Genomic DNA, 17,661 nt, shown 5'->3' with positions numbered 1-17,661 from the left:
CATGATACATGGCCCCATTCATTCTTTCATGTACACGGATCAGTCGTCCTGTTCCCTTTGCAGAGAAACAGCCCCAAAGCATGTTGTTGCCACCCCCATGCTTCACAGTAGGTATGGTGTTCTTTGGTTGCAACTCAGCATTCTCTCTCCTCCAAACATGACGAGTTGTGTTTCTACCAAACAGTTCTACTTTGGTTTCATCGGACCATATGACATTCTCCCAGTCCGCTTCTGGATCATCCAAATGCTCTCTAGCATACTTTAGACAGGACCGGACATGTACTGGTTTAAGCAGGGGGACACGTCTGGCACTGCAGGATCTGAGTCCCTGGCGGCGTAGTGTGTTACTGATGGTAGCCTTTGTTACGTTGGTCCCAGCTGTCTGCAGGTCATTCACTAGGTCCCCCCGTGTGGTTCTGGGATGTTTGCTCACTGTTCTTGTGATCATTGCGTGGAGCCCCAGATCGAGGGAGATTATCAGTGGTCTTGTATGTCTTCCATTTTCTAATTATTGCTCCCACAGTTGATTTCTTCACACCAAGCTGCTTGCCTATTGCAGATTCACAGGATCAGCAAAGTCCAGCGCACCCGACACCCGGCAGCAAATGAAACTTAACAAGAAATAAATGCCAAGTAGTTACCTGTTTATTATGAACATGTGGAAAAAGGCTAATCAAGCCAAAAATGCCAAATAGCAAAATACTCCAACACGTAAGAAAATGACAGCAAAAGACAGGCAGCAGGATAGGGAACAAATTAGGTCAGACGCGTTTCCTTATGTTGCTACATAGTAATCCTCAGTGACCATGTCTGTTACCCATAATTCGTGAACATATGACATGCAATTCTTGTTATGTCATATATCTTTTGACCTGCAGGGGGTGTTTCAGGCAGTATGTGGGACAAACGACACGTGCGTTAAAGGATCGCTTTCTTGAGCATTTACGCTCAATTGATGACCCAGAGTCCACCACCCCCATCTCCCTGCTTTTCAAAAGACACCATAATTCTGATAGTTCATTGCTGACATTCCAAGCAATCCAATTGATCTCTAGACACCCAAGAGGTGGTAATAGAGGTACTGCTCTCAGTAAAAGAGAAGTATATTGGATTTTTCAGTTGGGCACAAAAGTGCCGGCAGGTTTAAATTTTGATTGGGATGTAAGATTATTTGTAGATCAATAGAGTTCTCATTTTCTATCTTTATTGAAATACTTTTCACTTTATTTGGTTCTTTGCTTTTTGCTTTTTGACTTAATATTATTAGAATTTATATATTAAATTTAATGAGGCACTATCTTTTGTGAATTTAGAACTATATTCAAGTTTATACTTTTGTGCTAATGTTTATTTTTTATTTTTTGTTCATTTTTTACAGGCAAATAATATTTGTATATTGCTTTCAGATTATTTGTATATTCTCATAGTGCCAAATTGATTATATGTATACGTTATTTATTTTATAAGTATATACTTTTTTTGTTAAGACATTGTAAATCCAGTGACATGTTCTGCCCATATTTATTTGTCTTTCATGATTGGCTATACAATAATTTGCCCTTTAATTGCTGTGATTGATTAACAGCTCTGTATTTAAGGCACTGAATTATGGGTAACAGACATGGTCACTGAGGATTACTATGTAGCAACATAAGGAAACGCGTCTGACCTAATTTGTTCCCTATCCTGCTGCCTGTCTTTTGCTGTCATTTTCTTACGTATTGGAGTATTTCGCTATTTGGCATTTTTGGCTTGATTAGCCTTTTTTTCCACATGTTCATAATAAACAGGTAACTACTTGGCATTTATTTCTTGTTGAGTCTCATTTGCTGCCGGGTGCGCTGGACTTTGCTGATCCTGTGTTTGCTTGGGGGCGTTGATGGAGCGCTCCGTTTTCCTTTGCACCGGAGCAGATGAGTGAAACTGACACGTCATCACGGACGTCGAGCAAGAGGGTGTGTACACTACGTGAAGAGCGTCACATGATCGAACTAGACACGCTGTTTGTGTCTGAGCGCTTCCCTAGCTGCGAGTGTTTGTTTCTCCATCAACTGAAAGGGTAAGCTGCACGGGTATTACTGTGTGTTATATTATATTTATATGGTTAAAGATCATCTGAGTGTAAACCTAAGTCGTAGTACACCCTGAAGAGTGATTAATTTGAATCTTGAGAAGATTATATATTACGGTCAGAGACACTTTAACCATACATGTACGCTTAATGATTGAAGTAGTACCACACCACAATAAGGATTATTATCGCTTGTAGTCTCATACAAGAGCCAGTATATCTTTTTACATTAAGAAAATTTAATTCAGCTAGACATGGCAGCAGGGGGATTTGTCTTACAGCAATTTGCTGAAGATGTTAGTGATACTGAAGATCTTTTTAATTCTGACACTATGGAACAGGAGGCTAATTCTAATTTAGATATCCTCTTTTTCAAAATGGATACACTGTTGAAAAAAGATACAAGAATTGAAATGGATATCAAAAGTTTTCAGATGTATAAAAAGGCACAACGTATTCCACGTGGCCTCCGTATTAGAAAGTTTCCCTCCTTTCAGGTGTCAGATCAGACCTTCATTGATAAATGGAACTTTATTCTTACAGAGTGCTCTTTAGCACTTATTGATCTACTAATTGAATTTAAGAAATCTTTACGTCAGGAATTGGGTGATGAAAAACAGAAATTGCAGTCTTTTTTACGTCCTCTTAGTGATAATCCAGATTTTGCTAAATATGATACTAAATTGCAGAAGGTTATCACTGAGTTTAAAAACAACCTTTGGAATTTCAAAAAACAAAAGATCATGTGAGACAAACAGGATTATGAGTTAAACAAAGTGTATAAATGGACTGTGACCAATACTAGACGGAGATATAGGAGCACCTATAAAGGTCGGGGTTCTGAGAACAGGAAAGTGAGATTTGCAGATACTGACACTGAATATGACTATGACTCCTCTGACATTGAAACATCTGGTGATACTGCCCCCGGTACTGAGGAAGTTACATCTTTTGCACTTGAATCTCACACAGTGTCACAGTCAAAAAACGGGAAGGGCCATCAACAATCCACCGTCTGTCGAAAAAAATATGCAGAGGGGGACGAGGGAAATCTTGCAAATCAAAGTCAGGATCAAGCACCCAAGCCCAGGCAGTATCCACAGAGGAAGAGAGCCACACCATTCCATAAATATGCATGAATGTTGAGAATGTTATTAACCTGTCTTCCTTTGTTCTATCTAAGACACAGATTGAGGTTTTGTCTTTAGGCCTTGGTTTCTCCCCCACTACACATTTTAATCTTTTTAATACAGTTATTGACCTTAACAAATTCGTGAGGTCGCTTGTTCTCAAGAAACATTTCTTGGGAGTCACTAATACTGTACAGGATGAGGTGGTTGGGGAGAGGCCAGTATCTACTAAAATTGGTCATGATTTTTCTGAAGAATGTTCCATTTTGGATCTTATGGAATTGGATAGAGATAATCTGGAGATAAACCCACTTAATATTGGGAATACACAGGATATTACCAAATTAAAAGGTAAATCTAAATTTTATCCAGTAAAATCTAGATCCAATTCCATAGAAGTTTTTCAGAAAACAGTCGAACTTGAATTGAAAAACGAAGTTCATGTGAATTTGAAAAAAGACATCACAGAGATAATCTATCTAAGGCACAATTTCTATCTATTCAAGAATTAAAAAGCAATCAGGAGCTTGTCATTCGTAACTCAGACAAAGGTGGCAAAGTGGTGGTTCTTAATCGCCAGGACTATTTGGATGAGGCTTATAGACAGTTACTGGATGATTCAGTGTATGAGAAACTTAAAAGTAATCCTGTGTTTTTTTTATAAATCAGCTCTAAAGACTATTTTGGAGCAGGCTTTAAATGATGGTATTATCAAACAAGCGAATTTTGATTTTCTGTACACTGAGCACCCAGTCTCGGCTATTTTCCATTATCTTCCAAAAGTCCACAAACATGCCACCCGTCCACCTGGTAGACCCATAGTGGCTGGGATAGGCTCTTTGAATGAGCCTCTTTCCCAATTTATTGATGGGTATTTGCAACCTTTAGTCCTGAGTCTTATGAGTTACATTAGGGACACGTCTGATGTTATTACTCAGATTGAAAGCCTAGATTGGCAGGAAGACTTTGTTTTTGATACTATCGACGTGGTCTCTTTGTATACTTGTATCCCTCATGACAAAGGTCTATTGGCCATAAAGTTCTTTTTGGATACATTTTCCACATATGATATTGCTTTGAAGCAATTCATTGAGGTCTCCATTGAATACTTGTTGACCCACAATTACTTTATTTTTGAGGGGGATTTCTATCTCCAGAGGTGTGGGACAGCAATGGGGGCCAAGTTTGCCCCTTCCTATGCCAACCTATATTTGGGTTGGTGGGAGCTGTCCCACGTCTATGGAGATCGGAACCCCTTCAGAGAGCATATACATTATTTTGGTCGTTACATCGACGATATTTTGTTGATTTGGAAGGGTCCGGTAGATCTCCTTGAATTGTTTCTAGCCTATTTGCAGAACAATGCATTGAATTTACAGTTCACTATGGAAAGTGATAAAAATTCGATTTCCTTCTTGGATATTGAATTACACTCTAATCTCCAGACTTCACGTATTGACATTGAATTGCTCCGTAAACCTATATCTGGAAATACCATTTTGAATGCCAAATCATGCCATCCTAAGCATACCATACAGTCCATCCCCAAGAGTCAGTATATAAGGGTTAAGCGCAACTGTACAAACCAAATGAGCTACGAGAAACATTCCAGTGAATTAACTGAAAGGTTAGCCCAGAGAGGGTATGCACTTAATCGTTTACAACAAACTAAGCGAGATATTGATCTTCTTGACAGAAAAGATATTTTTGTGTCAAGTAGATCAAGGGATATTGATAGGTTCAAACAATTGAAGTTTATTACTTCTTACAGCATGGAATATGGTAAAATCTGTGATATAATCAGGAAGGCACTCCCTATTTTAACTACTGATGAAAGCCTGGTTGATATAGTTAAAGAGGGTGTCTGTTTTGTGTCTCGCAGGGCTCAGACCCTAGGGAGCATACTGTCTCCCTCTATGTTGCCACGGAAACATTCAAAAAGAAATTGGCTTTCTATTAAACCTGGTTTCTACAAATGTGGCAGTAAGAGATGTAAGTCTTGTGCCTATGCATCTTTTGGCACTAGTTTTACATCCAGCAATAACCACAGGATATTTGAAATTCGTGAACATATGACATGCAATTCTTGTTATGTCATATATCTTTTGACCTGCAGGGGGTGTTTCCGGCAGTATGTGGGACAAACGACACGTGCGTTAAAGGATCGCTTTCTTGAGCATTTACGCTCAATTGATGACCCAGAGTCCACCACCCCCATCTCCCTGCATTTCAAAAGACACCATAATTCTGATAGTTCATTGCTGACATTCCAAGCAATCCAATTGATCTCTAGACACCCAAGAGGTGGTAATAGAGGTACTGCTCTCAGTAAAAGAGAAGTATATTGGATTTTTCAGTTGGGCACAAGAGTGCCGGCAGGTTTAAATTTTGATTGGGATGTAAGATTATTTGTAGATCAATAGAGTTCTCATTTTCTATCTTTATTGAAATTCTTTTCACTTTATTTGTTTTTTTGCTTTTTGACTTAATATTATTAGAATTCGTATATTAAATTTAATGAGGCACTATCTTTTGTGAATTTAGAACTATATTCAAGTTTATACTTTTGTGCTAATGTTTATTTTTTATTTTTTGTTCATTTTTTACAGGCAAATAATATTTGTATATTCTTGCTTTCAGATTATTTGTATATTCTCATAGTGCCAAATTGATTATATGTATACGTTATTTATTTTATAAGCATATACTTTTTTTGTTAAGACATTGTAATTCCAGTGACATGTTCTGCCCATATTTATTTGTCTTTCATGATTGGCTATACAATAATTTGCCCTTTAATTGCTGTGATTGATTAACAGCTCTGTATTTAAGGCACTGAATTATGGGTAACAGACATGGTCACTGAGGATTACTATGTAGCAACATAAGGAAACGCGTCCGACCTAATTTGTTCCCTATCCTGCTGCCTGTCTTTTGCTGTCATTTTCTTACGTGTTGGAGTATTTTGCTATTTGGCATTTTTGGCTTGATTAGCCTTTTTTTCCACATGTTCATAATAAACAGGTAACTACTTGGCATTTATTTCTTGTTGAGTCTCATTTGCTGCCGGGTGCGCTGGACTTTGCTGATCCTGTGTTTGTTTGGGGGCGTTGATGGAGCGCTCCGTTTTCCTTTGCACCGGAGCAGATGAGTGAAACTTACACGTCATCACGGACGTCGAGCAAGAGGGTGTGTACACTACGTGAAGAGCGTCACATGATCGAACTAGACACGCTGTTTGTGTCTGAGCGCTTCCCTAGCTGCGAGTGTTTGTTTCTCCATCAACTGAAAGGGTAAGCTGCACGTGTATTACTGTGTGTTATATTATATTTATATGGTTGTGTCTGAGCGCTTCCCTAGCTGCAAGCTATTGCAGATTCAGTCTTCCCAGCCTGGTGCAGGTCTACAATTTTGTTTCTGGTGTCCTTCAACAGCTCTTTGGTCTTCACCATAGTGGAGTTTGGAGTGTGAATGTTTGAGGTTGTGGACAGGTGTCTTTTATACTGATAACAAGTTCAAACAGATGCCATTAATACAGGTAATGGGTGGAGGACAGAGGAGCCTCTAAAAGAAGAAGATACAGGTCTGTGAGAGCCAGAAATCTTGCTTGTTTGTAGGTGACCAAATACTTATTTTCCACCATAATATGCAAATAAATTATTTCCAAATCAGACAATGTGATTGTCTGGATTTGTTTCCACATTTTGTCTCTCATAGTTGAGGTATACCTATGATGAAAATTACAGGCCTCATCGTCTTAAGTGGGAGAACTTGCACAATTGGTGTCTGACTAAATACTTTTTTGCCCCACTGTATATTACTATATATATTTTTTTATATATATATATATATATATATATATATATATATATATATATATATATATATATATATATATATATATATATATATATATTCATTCCATAGGACACTAATTTAACATTGCCATTATCTGTTATTTTGGCAATCATGGGGTTAAATCACACTTGCATAACAAACTTACTTTATTGTATTATATTGTGCATTATCCCATTTATTATTTATGTATGTTTAGGACAAGCAAGCAAGGTTTAATTAATAACTACATAACACGTCACAGTGGTGTAAGTGCATTTCCAGATATGCATCCATAAACTGCTCAGGATTTGCAAGAGTTTCAGGGGTGGAGATAAAGGTTGAAGTGGAAAAAAAGGCAAATTATACACACATGTCTATGAAAAATATATAGGAAATGTACATAATTTAGATATTATAAACATTAGTGCCAATTGCCAACAAGTGTATACAACCCTGAACATGCTCTTTAAGATTTTATCTGCAGAGATTAAAGGACTAAACTGTAAAAAATATATATACTATTAAACAAACTGTTTTAGACCTTGACTGTCAGAGAGGGCTGCATACCTGCTAGACAGTGCACTGCAGCCCTCTTTGACAATGAAAGTGCTTAAAGTGAATGTAAATTTTGATGATCCAATGCCCGGTTTTTAATAATCCTATTAAAAACATGGGCACTTTAATTCATCAAACTTTACATTTCACTGGTTTTGTTAAAATACTTACCTATTCTTTGTGAAAGCCGCTCCAGCGCTAGTACATGCACGCCTATCCCATTTCCTTACATTACACTCCCTCCTTGACCCACTGCAATCTGGATTTCGCCCCCATCACTCCACAGAGAAAGCAATCGTTACGGTTACCGACGACCTACTCACAGCAAAATCCAAAGGCCACTTCTCTCAGCTTATCCTCCTTGATCTGTCTGCAGCCTTTGATACTGTTTACCGCCCTCTTTTGCTCCAAACCCTCCAATCCTTCGGCATTTGTGACACAGCCCTCTTGTGGTTCTCTTCCTACCTGTCTAACCATACATTTAGTGTAGCCTTCTCTGGGGCTTCCTCTGCCCTGTTACCACTTTCTGTTGGGGTACCGCAAGGCTCTGTCCATTGTCCCCTTCTCTTCTCTATATCTCTTTATCTATACATTATCATTAGGTTCCCTAATTAAGTTCCACGGGTTTCAATATCATTTGTATGCCGACAACACTCAAATCTACATCTCTGCTCCAGACCTATCTCCTTCCTTGCTAACCCATGTCACTAACTGTCTTTCTCACATCTCTTCCTGGATGTCCTCTCACTACCTTCAGCTAAATCTCTCCAAAACTGAGCTCCTTATTTTCCACCCTTCTTCTAAAATCTCCACCCCCCATCTCTCTATAACTGTTGACAACTCCATCATTACCCTTACCCCGCATGCCCGATGTCTTGGAGTCACACTTGACTCAGATCTTTCTTTCACTCCTTACATTCAGGCCTCGGCTAAATCCTGTCTCTTCCACCTTAAAAACATCTCTAAAATTAGACATTTCCTTACACAAGACACAACTAAGATTTTAATCTACTCTCTCATCCTCTCCCGCCTTGACTATTGCAACTCTGTCCTCTCTGGTCTCCCTAGCTGCAGTCTAGTTCCTTTACAATCCATAATGAATGCCTCTGCCTGGCTCATCTTCCTTACACGTCGCTCTTCATCTGCTGTTATGAGAGCTTAAAGTGAGGGGATGTGGGGTGTTGAAAAAAAAACTGCACTGAAAAGTGCCTTTATATTGCGGTCTATCGGAAATGTTTTATATCCTATAAATATTTATGTATATGCTTATATACATATATTTATGTGTTAATATGTGTATATATACATATAAACAAATAAATATATATGTATATATTCATAATTTCATATACATATATATTTAAAATGTGCTGCCCATTGCTGCGCTACTTACCCCTTTCGCTGCACTAGGTTCTCAGCCGCCTCTGACGGCATGAGAACGAGGCTCCAAATGGATCCTATGGAAGCACGCTCTTGTGAGCGCAATGACATCCTGCAATACGAACGTGAGGTCAAGTTCACATTGCGTTGAACCAGTAATACTAGCGCACATTTGCATATGCCGGTATTTCTCTGTTGGAGCGAAAATATCATGCTCGCAAAATTGCAATTTTGCACTCCACTCGTAATCTAGCCCAATGTGTCTCTTAAAGGGGCATTCTTTTTTTTTAAATATTTCAATGCCATGCATCAAAAATCATAATTAAATTGTTCTGAATTTTTTTTAAATTTAATGTAATTTTGTTTATTAAAACTATTTAAGTCGCACAGTAGACATTGTTATAAAACTACACTGCACATGCAAAACCGCTGTCAAATTCATAATTATAGTACAAAATTCAAAGCTTATTATTTTCTCTGCTTGTCTGCTGAACAGGGGCATTCCATGGGAGTAAATTAAATTTCTCTGCTGGGTCTGATGTAATTCTTTGAACATTTTACCCCTGCAGTTCTTACTGTTTTTTTTTCGCACAGACTTAAAGGTTGTAAAATTGGGTAAAAATATGCAAAGCATGTATTACCCTTATAGAAAAACACATGCATACAAAAATAAAAGCTTTTGTAAGATAATGTATGTTGAAAGCAAAGTTATTTGCATTGACTGCAGTATTTAAAGGACCATTAAATACAGTATAATTGTAAATAAATGGTACATTTTTTTGGACAAATTTAAAATACTTTTTGTTTCCGTGCGTGCCCCTTGGATCATGTGACAGCCATCAACCAATCAAAAACTCATATACTTATATACTGTAAACTCTTGCACATTTAATTTTAATCAACTTTCTAATTTATTCTCAATTTTTTATTCTCTTGCTATCTTTACTTGAAAAGCAGGAATCTAAGCTTAGGAGCAGGCCCATTTTTGGTCCAGCACCTGAGTAGCACTTGCTTATTGGTGGCTAAATGTAGCCACCAATAAGCAAGTGCTACCCAAGGTTCTGAACCAAAAATTGGCCCGGCTCCTAAGCTTAGATTTCTGCTTTTTCAAATAAAGATAGCAAGAGATCAAAGAAAAAATTATAATAGGAGTAAATTAGTAAGTTGCTTAATATTGGATGCTCTATATAAATCATGAAAGAAAAAAAAAATTGAGATTAGTATCCCTTTAACAATTAATTTGGATTTAGTTTCCCTTTAATTTTTGAAGTGTGCCCCCTGCTCACTTTGCTCTCCCCAGCAAAATGTACCTTTGCAGCCAGCTCCATTACTTTCTAAGGGAGACATCTGCAACTAGTAGCCCCCCCTTTGATTAGAGAATTCCCTGGAGGCAGCCCCTGGTACTGTCAGAGTGTTTTTTAACCACTGACCCTCCAACATGCAATTGTACTCACTACTAACCATGTATTCTTTATGTTTGATGAACAGGTACCGAGTGGGGATCGAATTTTAATAAATATGGCTATTTTGGCAGCGCGGAATTTAGTATTTAAGAAATGGAAGTCTCTAGAGGGCCCTACTATAACTAAATTTGTAAATAATATGAAACCTCAAATGTTAGTTGAATTCCAGACTAATAAATTACTAGATGAAAAATACTTTAGAGTATACTTCTCTAAGTGGTTAAAAGTAATAATAACTTGGCCTACGTCAAATCAGATCCAATTTATTTCCTCATTACAGAATTCCTTAAGTTTCATGACTTGATTGTAGCAGGTGTGCTTCCCAGACAAGGGATGAGTGAAAGATAATATCTCACTGAGATATTTGGCTGGTGGTCTGGGTGGTTCCTCGGGAGCTGTGGAACGGTAGGGGAACATGAATTTAAATACACCATTTTTTTTTTGTGTTTACTGTCTAATAATTTGTTTCAAGGGCTTGTTTGTGGCGATTTGTTTTTTATAACAGAAAATCTTAGAAGCACAGGGAGAAATTAGTAGAGCTGTTTTTTTAAGAATCAGAGGTTGTCTGAACCTAAAGACATCTCTTGCTCACTTGCAATATTGCTAGCATTTCATTTAACTTAAGACTTTTATGTGCCAATAACTGTCTTAAAAGTAATACTGTTTTTTCTTAATTCAGAGGAAATGTATCTTTTTGTGTAAGCTAATTGTACATACGGCTTTTTTTTTTTTTTTTTTCTTTTGAACATTATTGTAAACCTGCGTCTTAAATAAAAAGAGATAATAAAAAAAATACATTCTATCCAGTTGTAAGCTATTTCCCTCTCAGATTCAGATAAAGGTGATATTAACTTTGATTTGAACTATTCTTTATCTTAAAACAACTCTTAAAAGGACATTCCGGTCAACATTTAAATGCACATAGATTAATTACATATTTGAATAGAAACATATTTGCAATATACATGTATTAGCAAAAATGCTTCTAGTAAAAGTTATCACTGTTTTAGTGTTAACATTTTTCTCTCCACGTTCACGTGAAGCATAGTTAGATATTGTCATTGCACCTACATTTTAAATATTGCAGCTGCTCATATCATCAGTGGGGCTTGTATCATGTCAGCAATTAACAAATTGAGTCATTAATAGATGGTACAAGCACCTTAGACTCTCTGAGCAAATGCTGTGTTTAAAATGCTGGTACACGTGTCATACTTAAATACACTTTTGTAACAGCTATAGCTTTTATTAGAAGCATTTTATCTAATACATGTATATTACAAAAATGCTTCTGTTCAATACACCCATGTGGTTTCCAATTTTGGCTGGAATATCCCTTTAACATGGTGAAAACTCATTTTAGGATAGAAAACAAAATTGTGAATCAGTTTCATTATGTCTAATTTACCAAAATGTGGTTTGTTGTCATCAAACAATTAAAAAAAAAATATATATAAGGGGAAGGCCCTTAATATTACATCAACTTTAGATGTAAACAAAAAGTCTAAAAAAAAATCACTCTGGTGGACCTGCCCTAAAATATAACCTAATCGGAATACTGTTACATTCTGTAACTTTTTGGATATTCTCAGTAAGCTTGAACTTTTAACTTTTCTTTTCAATCACCCATTCAACCTTGAAGGGACAGTCTATTCAATATCATACTTTTATGATTCAGATAGGGCAGGCAATTTTAAAAAAACTTTCAAATTTACTTTTATTATAAAATTTGCTTTGTTCTCTTTGTATTCTTAGTTGAAAGCTAAACCTAGGAAGGCTCATATGCTCATTTCTAAACCCTTTGGAGGCAGCCTCTTATCTGAATGCATTTAACAGTTTTCATAGCTAGAGGGCGTTCATGCATGCCATATAGATAGGCTGACCATATTGCCGCTTTAAAAAGGGACACATATGAAAAATACATATGTCAGGGCTGTTTTCAGGGCTGTTTAAAGAAATGGTTTTGTATAAGAACCCTCACATATGTATTTTTCATATGTGTTCCTTCTTAAAGCGGCAATATGGTCAGCCTACATATAGATAACATTGGGAAAAATGCAAGTCTCTCAAAAGAACTGAAATAAGGGGGCAATTTGCAGAGGCTTAGATACAAGGTTATCACAGAGGTAACAAATGTATTAATATAACCGTGCTGGTTATGCAAAACTGGGAAATGGGTAATAAAAGGATTATCTATATTTTTAAACTATAACAATTCTGGAGTAGACTGTACCTTAAAGGGACACTAAACCCAACATTTTTCTTTCATAATTCAGGTAGAGAATACCATTTTAAACACCATTACAATTTACTTCTATTATCTAATTTGCTTCATTATTTAGATATCCTTTGTTGAAGAAATAGCAATGCACATGGGTGAGCCAATCACACCAGGCATCTAAATGCAGCCACCAATCAGCAGCTACTGAGCCTATCTAGATATGCTTTTCAGCAAAGAATATTAAGAGAATGAAACAAATTAGAAAAAAGAAGTAAATTATCAAGTTGTTTAAAATGACATACGCTTTCTAAATCATGAAAGAAAAATATGGGGTTTCATGTCCCTTTAAGTGTAAAATTTACACACGACACCCATAATTTTAAGTGTAAAATCTTTGTATTCTTTCTGTTAAAAAAACATAATCACGTTTTTAATTTAGTGTTGATATTACTGGAATTGAATTGGCAGTTTAATGTTAAAAAGCAAAGGGGCATTAAAGGGGCAGTACAATTACTATATGTATCACTATTGTGTAGTATGTTCAAGGGAAGGTAGCGATTCACCTGCTGTAATGTCTCTCTTCATTCTGTTCTGTAAACCAAAGCAGTCTGCCACCAAAACAGTATCTTAGACTTGCTGTTTAATCACAGCCCACCCCAACCCACCTCCACCCCCTTTTATGATTTAGAAAGATTGTGCAAACATAACTGTATACCACTGAAATTTTTTTAAAAAAATTAAAGGGACATAATACTCATATGCTAAATCACTTGAAACTGATGCAGTATAACTGTAAAAAAGCTGTGCATCTCTATGTAAAAAAGGAAGATATTTTACCTCACAATCTCCTCAGCTCAGCAGAGTAAGTTCTGTGTAAAAGGTTATCTTTCAGTTACTGCCCAGCTGCAGGTAAAAAAAAATGAAGAAATGAACAGCAGCCAATCAGCATCAGCAGTGCTGAGGTCATGAACTCTTTTACTGTGATCCCATGAGATTTGACTTAAAGGGACATTCCAGTCAAAATTTAAATGCACACAGATGGATTACATCTTTGAATAGAAACATATTTGCAATATAGATGTATTAGCAAAAAATGCTTCTAGTAAAAGCTATCACTGTTTTAGTGTTAACATTTTACTCTGCATGTGCATGTGAAGCATAGCTATATATTGTCACTGTACCCACATTTTAAATAATGCAGCTGCTCAGATCATCACTGGGGCTTGTATCATGTCAGCAATGAGCAAATTGAGTAATTACCAGATGGTACCAGCACCTTAGGCTCTCTAAGCAAGTGCTGTGTTTAAAATGCAGGTGCACGGTGCATACTTAAATACACTTTTGAAACAGCTATAGCTTTTATTAGAAGCATTTTTGCTAATGCATCTATATTACAAAATTGATTCTGTTCAATACCGAAATACATCCATGTGGTTTCCAATTTTGGCAGGAATATCCCTTTAACTCTCACGAGATTTCATAGTAAACTTCCTTAAACCGAATAGGGAAATAACATGAGAGTGCAGGTAAGCTCACTCCCTTAGCTGTCCTGGACAGACATACTGATTTGCTGCTTAGAAGTCTGTTACAATAGGATGTGGCTACTGAGGAACTTTTGAGGTAAAATATCTTTATTTTTTTACATAGAGATGTTCAGGTGATATTTTCTAGTCAGTTTTTTACAGCTATGCTGCATTACTTTCAAGTGTTTCAACATGTGGGTATCATGGCCCTTTAAAACGTTCCCTTAATTAATAATTGGCAATCCACTTGAAATCTGTGGTAAATATGTTTATCTTATCTCCCTTAAATGTGGCCAATTAGGGCTGTATTAGGGCCAATTATGGCTGTAAATTAGTGTGTCCACTGATCTAAGAAACCACTATCTAGTATATAGGTGTTCTCTGCAGTTCATTGTGAAATCAACCTTATTTGCAGAGCTTGTTTCTTGCCTCTCTTGCTAGTGGGACAAGCAATATCTTCATACAAAAGGAAGTTTACAGCAGAAGCAAATCTGACTATATATTATAGGAGGAAAACTATTTAATATTGGGTGTAATGCTTTGTATAGTGTTTAATCTTGAAAGATACTTTTAAACAAACATATATGTCCTTATGTCTCTTTGCAGATCTGAAGGATGGAACTGACATACAGACACCGAGGGATATCTGGAGTGACCAGTATTGCTGTATATACAGCTTTCTTCATCATTTCTTCATACTCACCTTAGGCAGGAAAGGACATTTCTGGTACCTGAAAGAAGTTTGATGTATATCAGGAAAGTATCTCAGGTGTACTTTCTGAAACCCTATAATGTTCATTGTATTATCTCAACCCAATCCTTTCTACAGTATAATATATGTAACATGGTATCTGGCTATATGAACAAGGGAGGGTGAATAGACAAAGGTCAGAATTCTAGACAATTCTAGACAGCTCAGACACAAACTACATAATGGACGATGTAAGTAATGAATGTGTTTTTTTCTTTAATATACAATATATTCGTGTCCATATGCATTTCCCATTATGTAAGCTTGTGTGAAACCTCTGTGTGATTAATTAAAACGATATAACCTTTAATTCAGAATGTCTTACTTCGATTTATAAATCTCTTGAATACATTTATCAATAAAAACCCTAAAAATAATCAGAAACTGGAATATTTTTCGCAGATCTCTATATGTGGATGGTGCATCGCGTTAAAGGGATAAAAGACTGGCAGTAGATTTAGGGCTGACTTGAATTACAGCTCAGTTTGGCTAATTTGAAAATTGAGTTTACTAAATTCAAATCAGTTTTTATTATACATTAAAAACTTGTGCTCACTTGTTTGATTTATTGCCCACAATATACATTTATTTAAGGAAATAACGATAGTAAAGAAAAATTAGAAGAAAAACAAATAAAATAAGACATTAGCAGCACAAGTTTTTCGACTCAAACACATCGGTAAATGCGCTAGATTGATTTGAAAAACCAATTCCCCTAATACAGTTATTTCATTTACCATTATAAACTGTATATTATGACATTAATCATCTCTCCTGTCAACACTCAAAATATACAGATTCCCAAGCCTGTAGGGTTACACATTAAAGGGATATGAATCCACATTTTTTTCTTTCATGATTCTCATAGAAAATACAATTTCAACAACTTTTCAGTTTACTTCTATTATTAAATTTGCCTAATTGGCTTGGTATCCTTTGTTGAGTAAGCTGAACACATCAAGTGAGCCATTAAAAAGAGCCAATTATTTGCAGCCACCAATCGTCAGGTAGCATATGGCAGCTGCTAAACTTACCTAGGTATGGTTTTCAACAAAGGGTACCAAGATAATAAAGAAAATTAGATACCAAAAGCAATGTGGACTGTTGTTATAAATTGCACGCTGTATCTGAATTCTGAAAGTATAATTCTGACTTTACTGTCCTTTTATGTCCGTCCAGTTTCCTTTTTTTGTCTGGGAACTCTGTTTGCTCAAAGTCTGCTCTAACTGTGGTTTAAAAATTAGCAAATTAAATGTTAACTGATTGAGAAAATGCCAAATTGAACCAATTAACTAGGGGGTCTTTTTAAAAAATAATTTTATTAACTGACTTCATATACACAGTCCAAAGACCATGCGAATTTGGTTGTAAAAATAGCTGCATTTTTAATTTATAACCAATGCAATCAAAACCCCAAGTATTATTTTTAAGAGGGATACACTTTTGTTAATAGCAGCCTTTTTAATTCAACAATTTGATAAGAGGTATTCTTCTGTATTGCGCTATTATACAACAATCGTGGTTAAAATACAATAAATTACGGTCTTGGGGAGCAAACAAGAAAATCCAGGAAGAAGCAGCAGCATCACAATTGGTAATTTGTCGGATTTATTTTATAATCTTCAAAAATGTCAGTTCTTGGATTACTGTAGGTGGAGCCAGGTCTAGAGGTCGCTGTCCCCAGTTATTCCGGGGGCCCTGAAGACTTGCCCCTCCCTTATATAGTACCAACAATGTGTCGAGAAATCCTTCTCTGGCAGCATCATGGGCTGGGCAATTGCCAGTGGTTGGGTCTGGAGTGTCAGGTTTGGCACCATGCGCAATAAGCAGCTCAGCTATCTTAGGGCTTCCCATCATCATTACCTATGGGAGATAAACACAAATGTAACAGAGCTACAATTATTGTTAGATAGATACGTCTAGATAATGCTGTTATGTCTAAATGCAACCACAAGTATTATCAGATCCATCTGCTGAAAACAACAGATGGGTTAGTGAGAACTAGCGCGCACTAAGTTACACCAGCTATTGCAGATAAAGTCACACACTTCACACCTGGCAAAGAAACGCTTCCCAATAGGAAAATAGACTGATTTATTTGTAAACAGTCTATTTAATTACAATGTATTCCACAAAAACAACAATCTTTTTTTCGATGATAAACTTGATAATAGTTATATTTTTAGCAATATTATTAGCTAATGCCTATTAAACATGAATAATCGGGCCTCTATTTTTTAAATGTTATCTTTACAATAATCACACAGGCCATTACTTGTGTAGAGAATTTGAAAGTTGCAATTGTTTGAGTGGTAAATTATATATATTATATATATATATATATATATATATATATATATATATATATATATATATATATATATATATATATATATATATATATATATATATATATATATATATATAAAAGAGTATAGAAGCCCTCTCTCCGATACATTTCCTGTTTAAGGTTTCATTTTGCGAATATTATCCAAAATGTTTTATTATGAATTATCGAAAAGTAAAATTTTGATATAAATGTTTCACAATTTCTAAAGCCCTGCGATGTATGTAAGACGTGCGTTAACCTGTATACAATTCAGAAAATCGTATACATTTTAATATCATTCTTCCCTTAAAGAAGATCCATGGTTAGTTATGTTAAACTGAATGGAAAGAGTTAAACGTCAACATCTGTATCTATATGTGTGTGTATGTATGTGTGTGTGT

The 17,661-nt window shown here is 36.0% G+C and overlaps 1 protein-coding gene and 1 long non-coding RNA gene across 2 annotated transcripts in view; one reads left to right on the top strand and one right to left on the bottom strand.

Moving 5' to 3' along the window:
• The window catches only part of LOC128647941 (uncharacterized), a 76,412-nt gene extending 61,097 nt beyond the window's left edge, over positions 1-15,315 (top strand). The window contains exon 2 of the long non-coding RNA XR_008400465.1: positions 14,787-15,315. This is a non-coding gene — a long non-coding RNA (uncharacterized LOC128647941). The remainder of the gene's footprint in view (positions 1-14,786) is intronic.
• Positions 15,316-15,477: 162 nt separating this feature from the next.
• The window catches only part of LOC128647939 (cyclin-dependent kinase inhibitor 2A), an 8,633-nt gene continuing 6,449 nt past the window's right edge, over positions 15,478-17,661 (bottom strand). Inside the window, exon 2 of the mRNA XM_053700620.1 lies at positions 15,478-16,794. Coding sequence (XP_053556595.1) covers positions 16,540-16,794 — 255 coding nt within the window. The 3' untranslated portion in view covers positions 15,478-16,539. The remainder of the gene's footprint in view (positions 16,795-17,661) is intronic.

Source organism: Bombina bombina, chromosome 2, assembly GCF_027579735.1.
Source record: "Bombina bombina isolate aBomBom1 chromosome 2, aBomBom1.pri, whole genome shotgun sequence".
Lineage (NCBI taxonomy): Eukaryota > Metazoa > Chordata > Amphibia > Anura > Bombinatoridae > Bombina > Bombina bombina.
The sequence above is the reverse complement of the archived record's forward strand: the minus strand, read 5'-3'. Positions and strand labels throughout refer to the sequence as shown.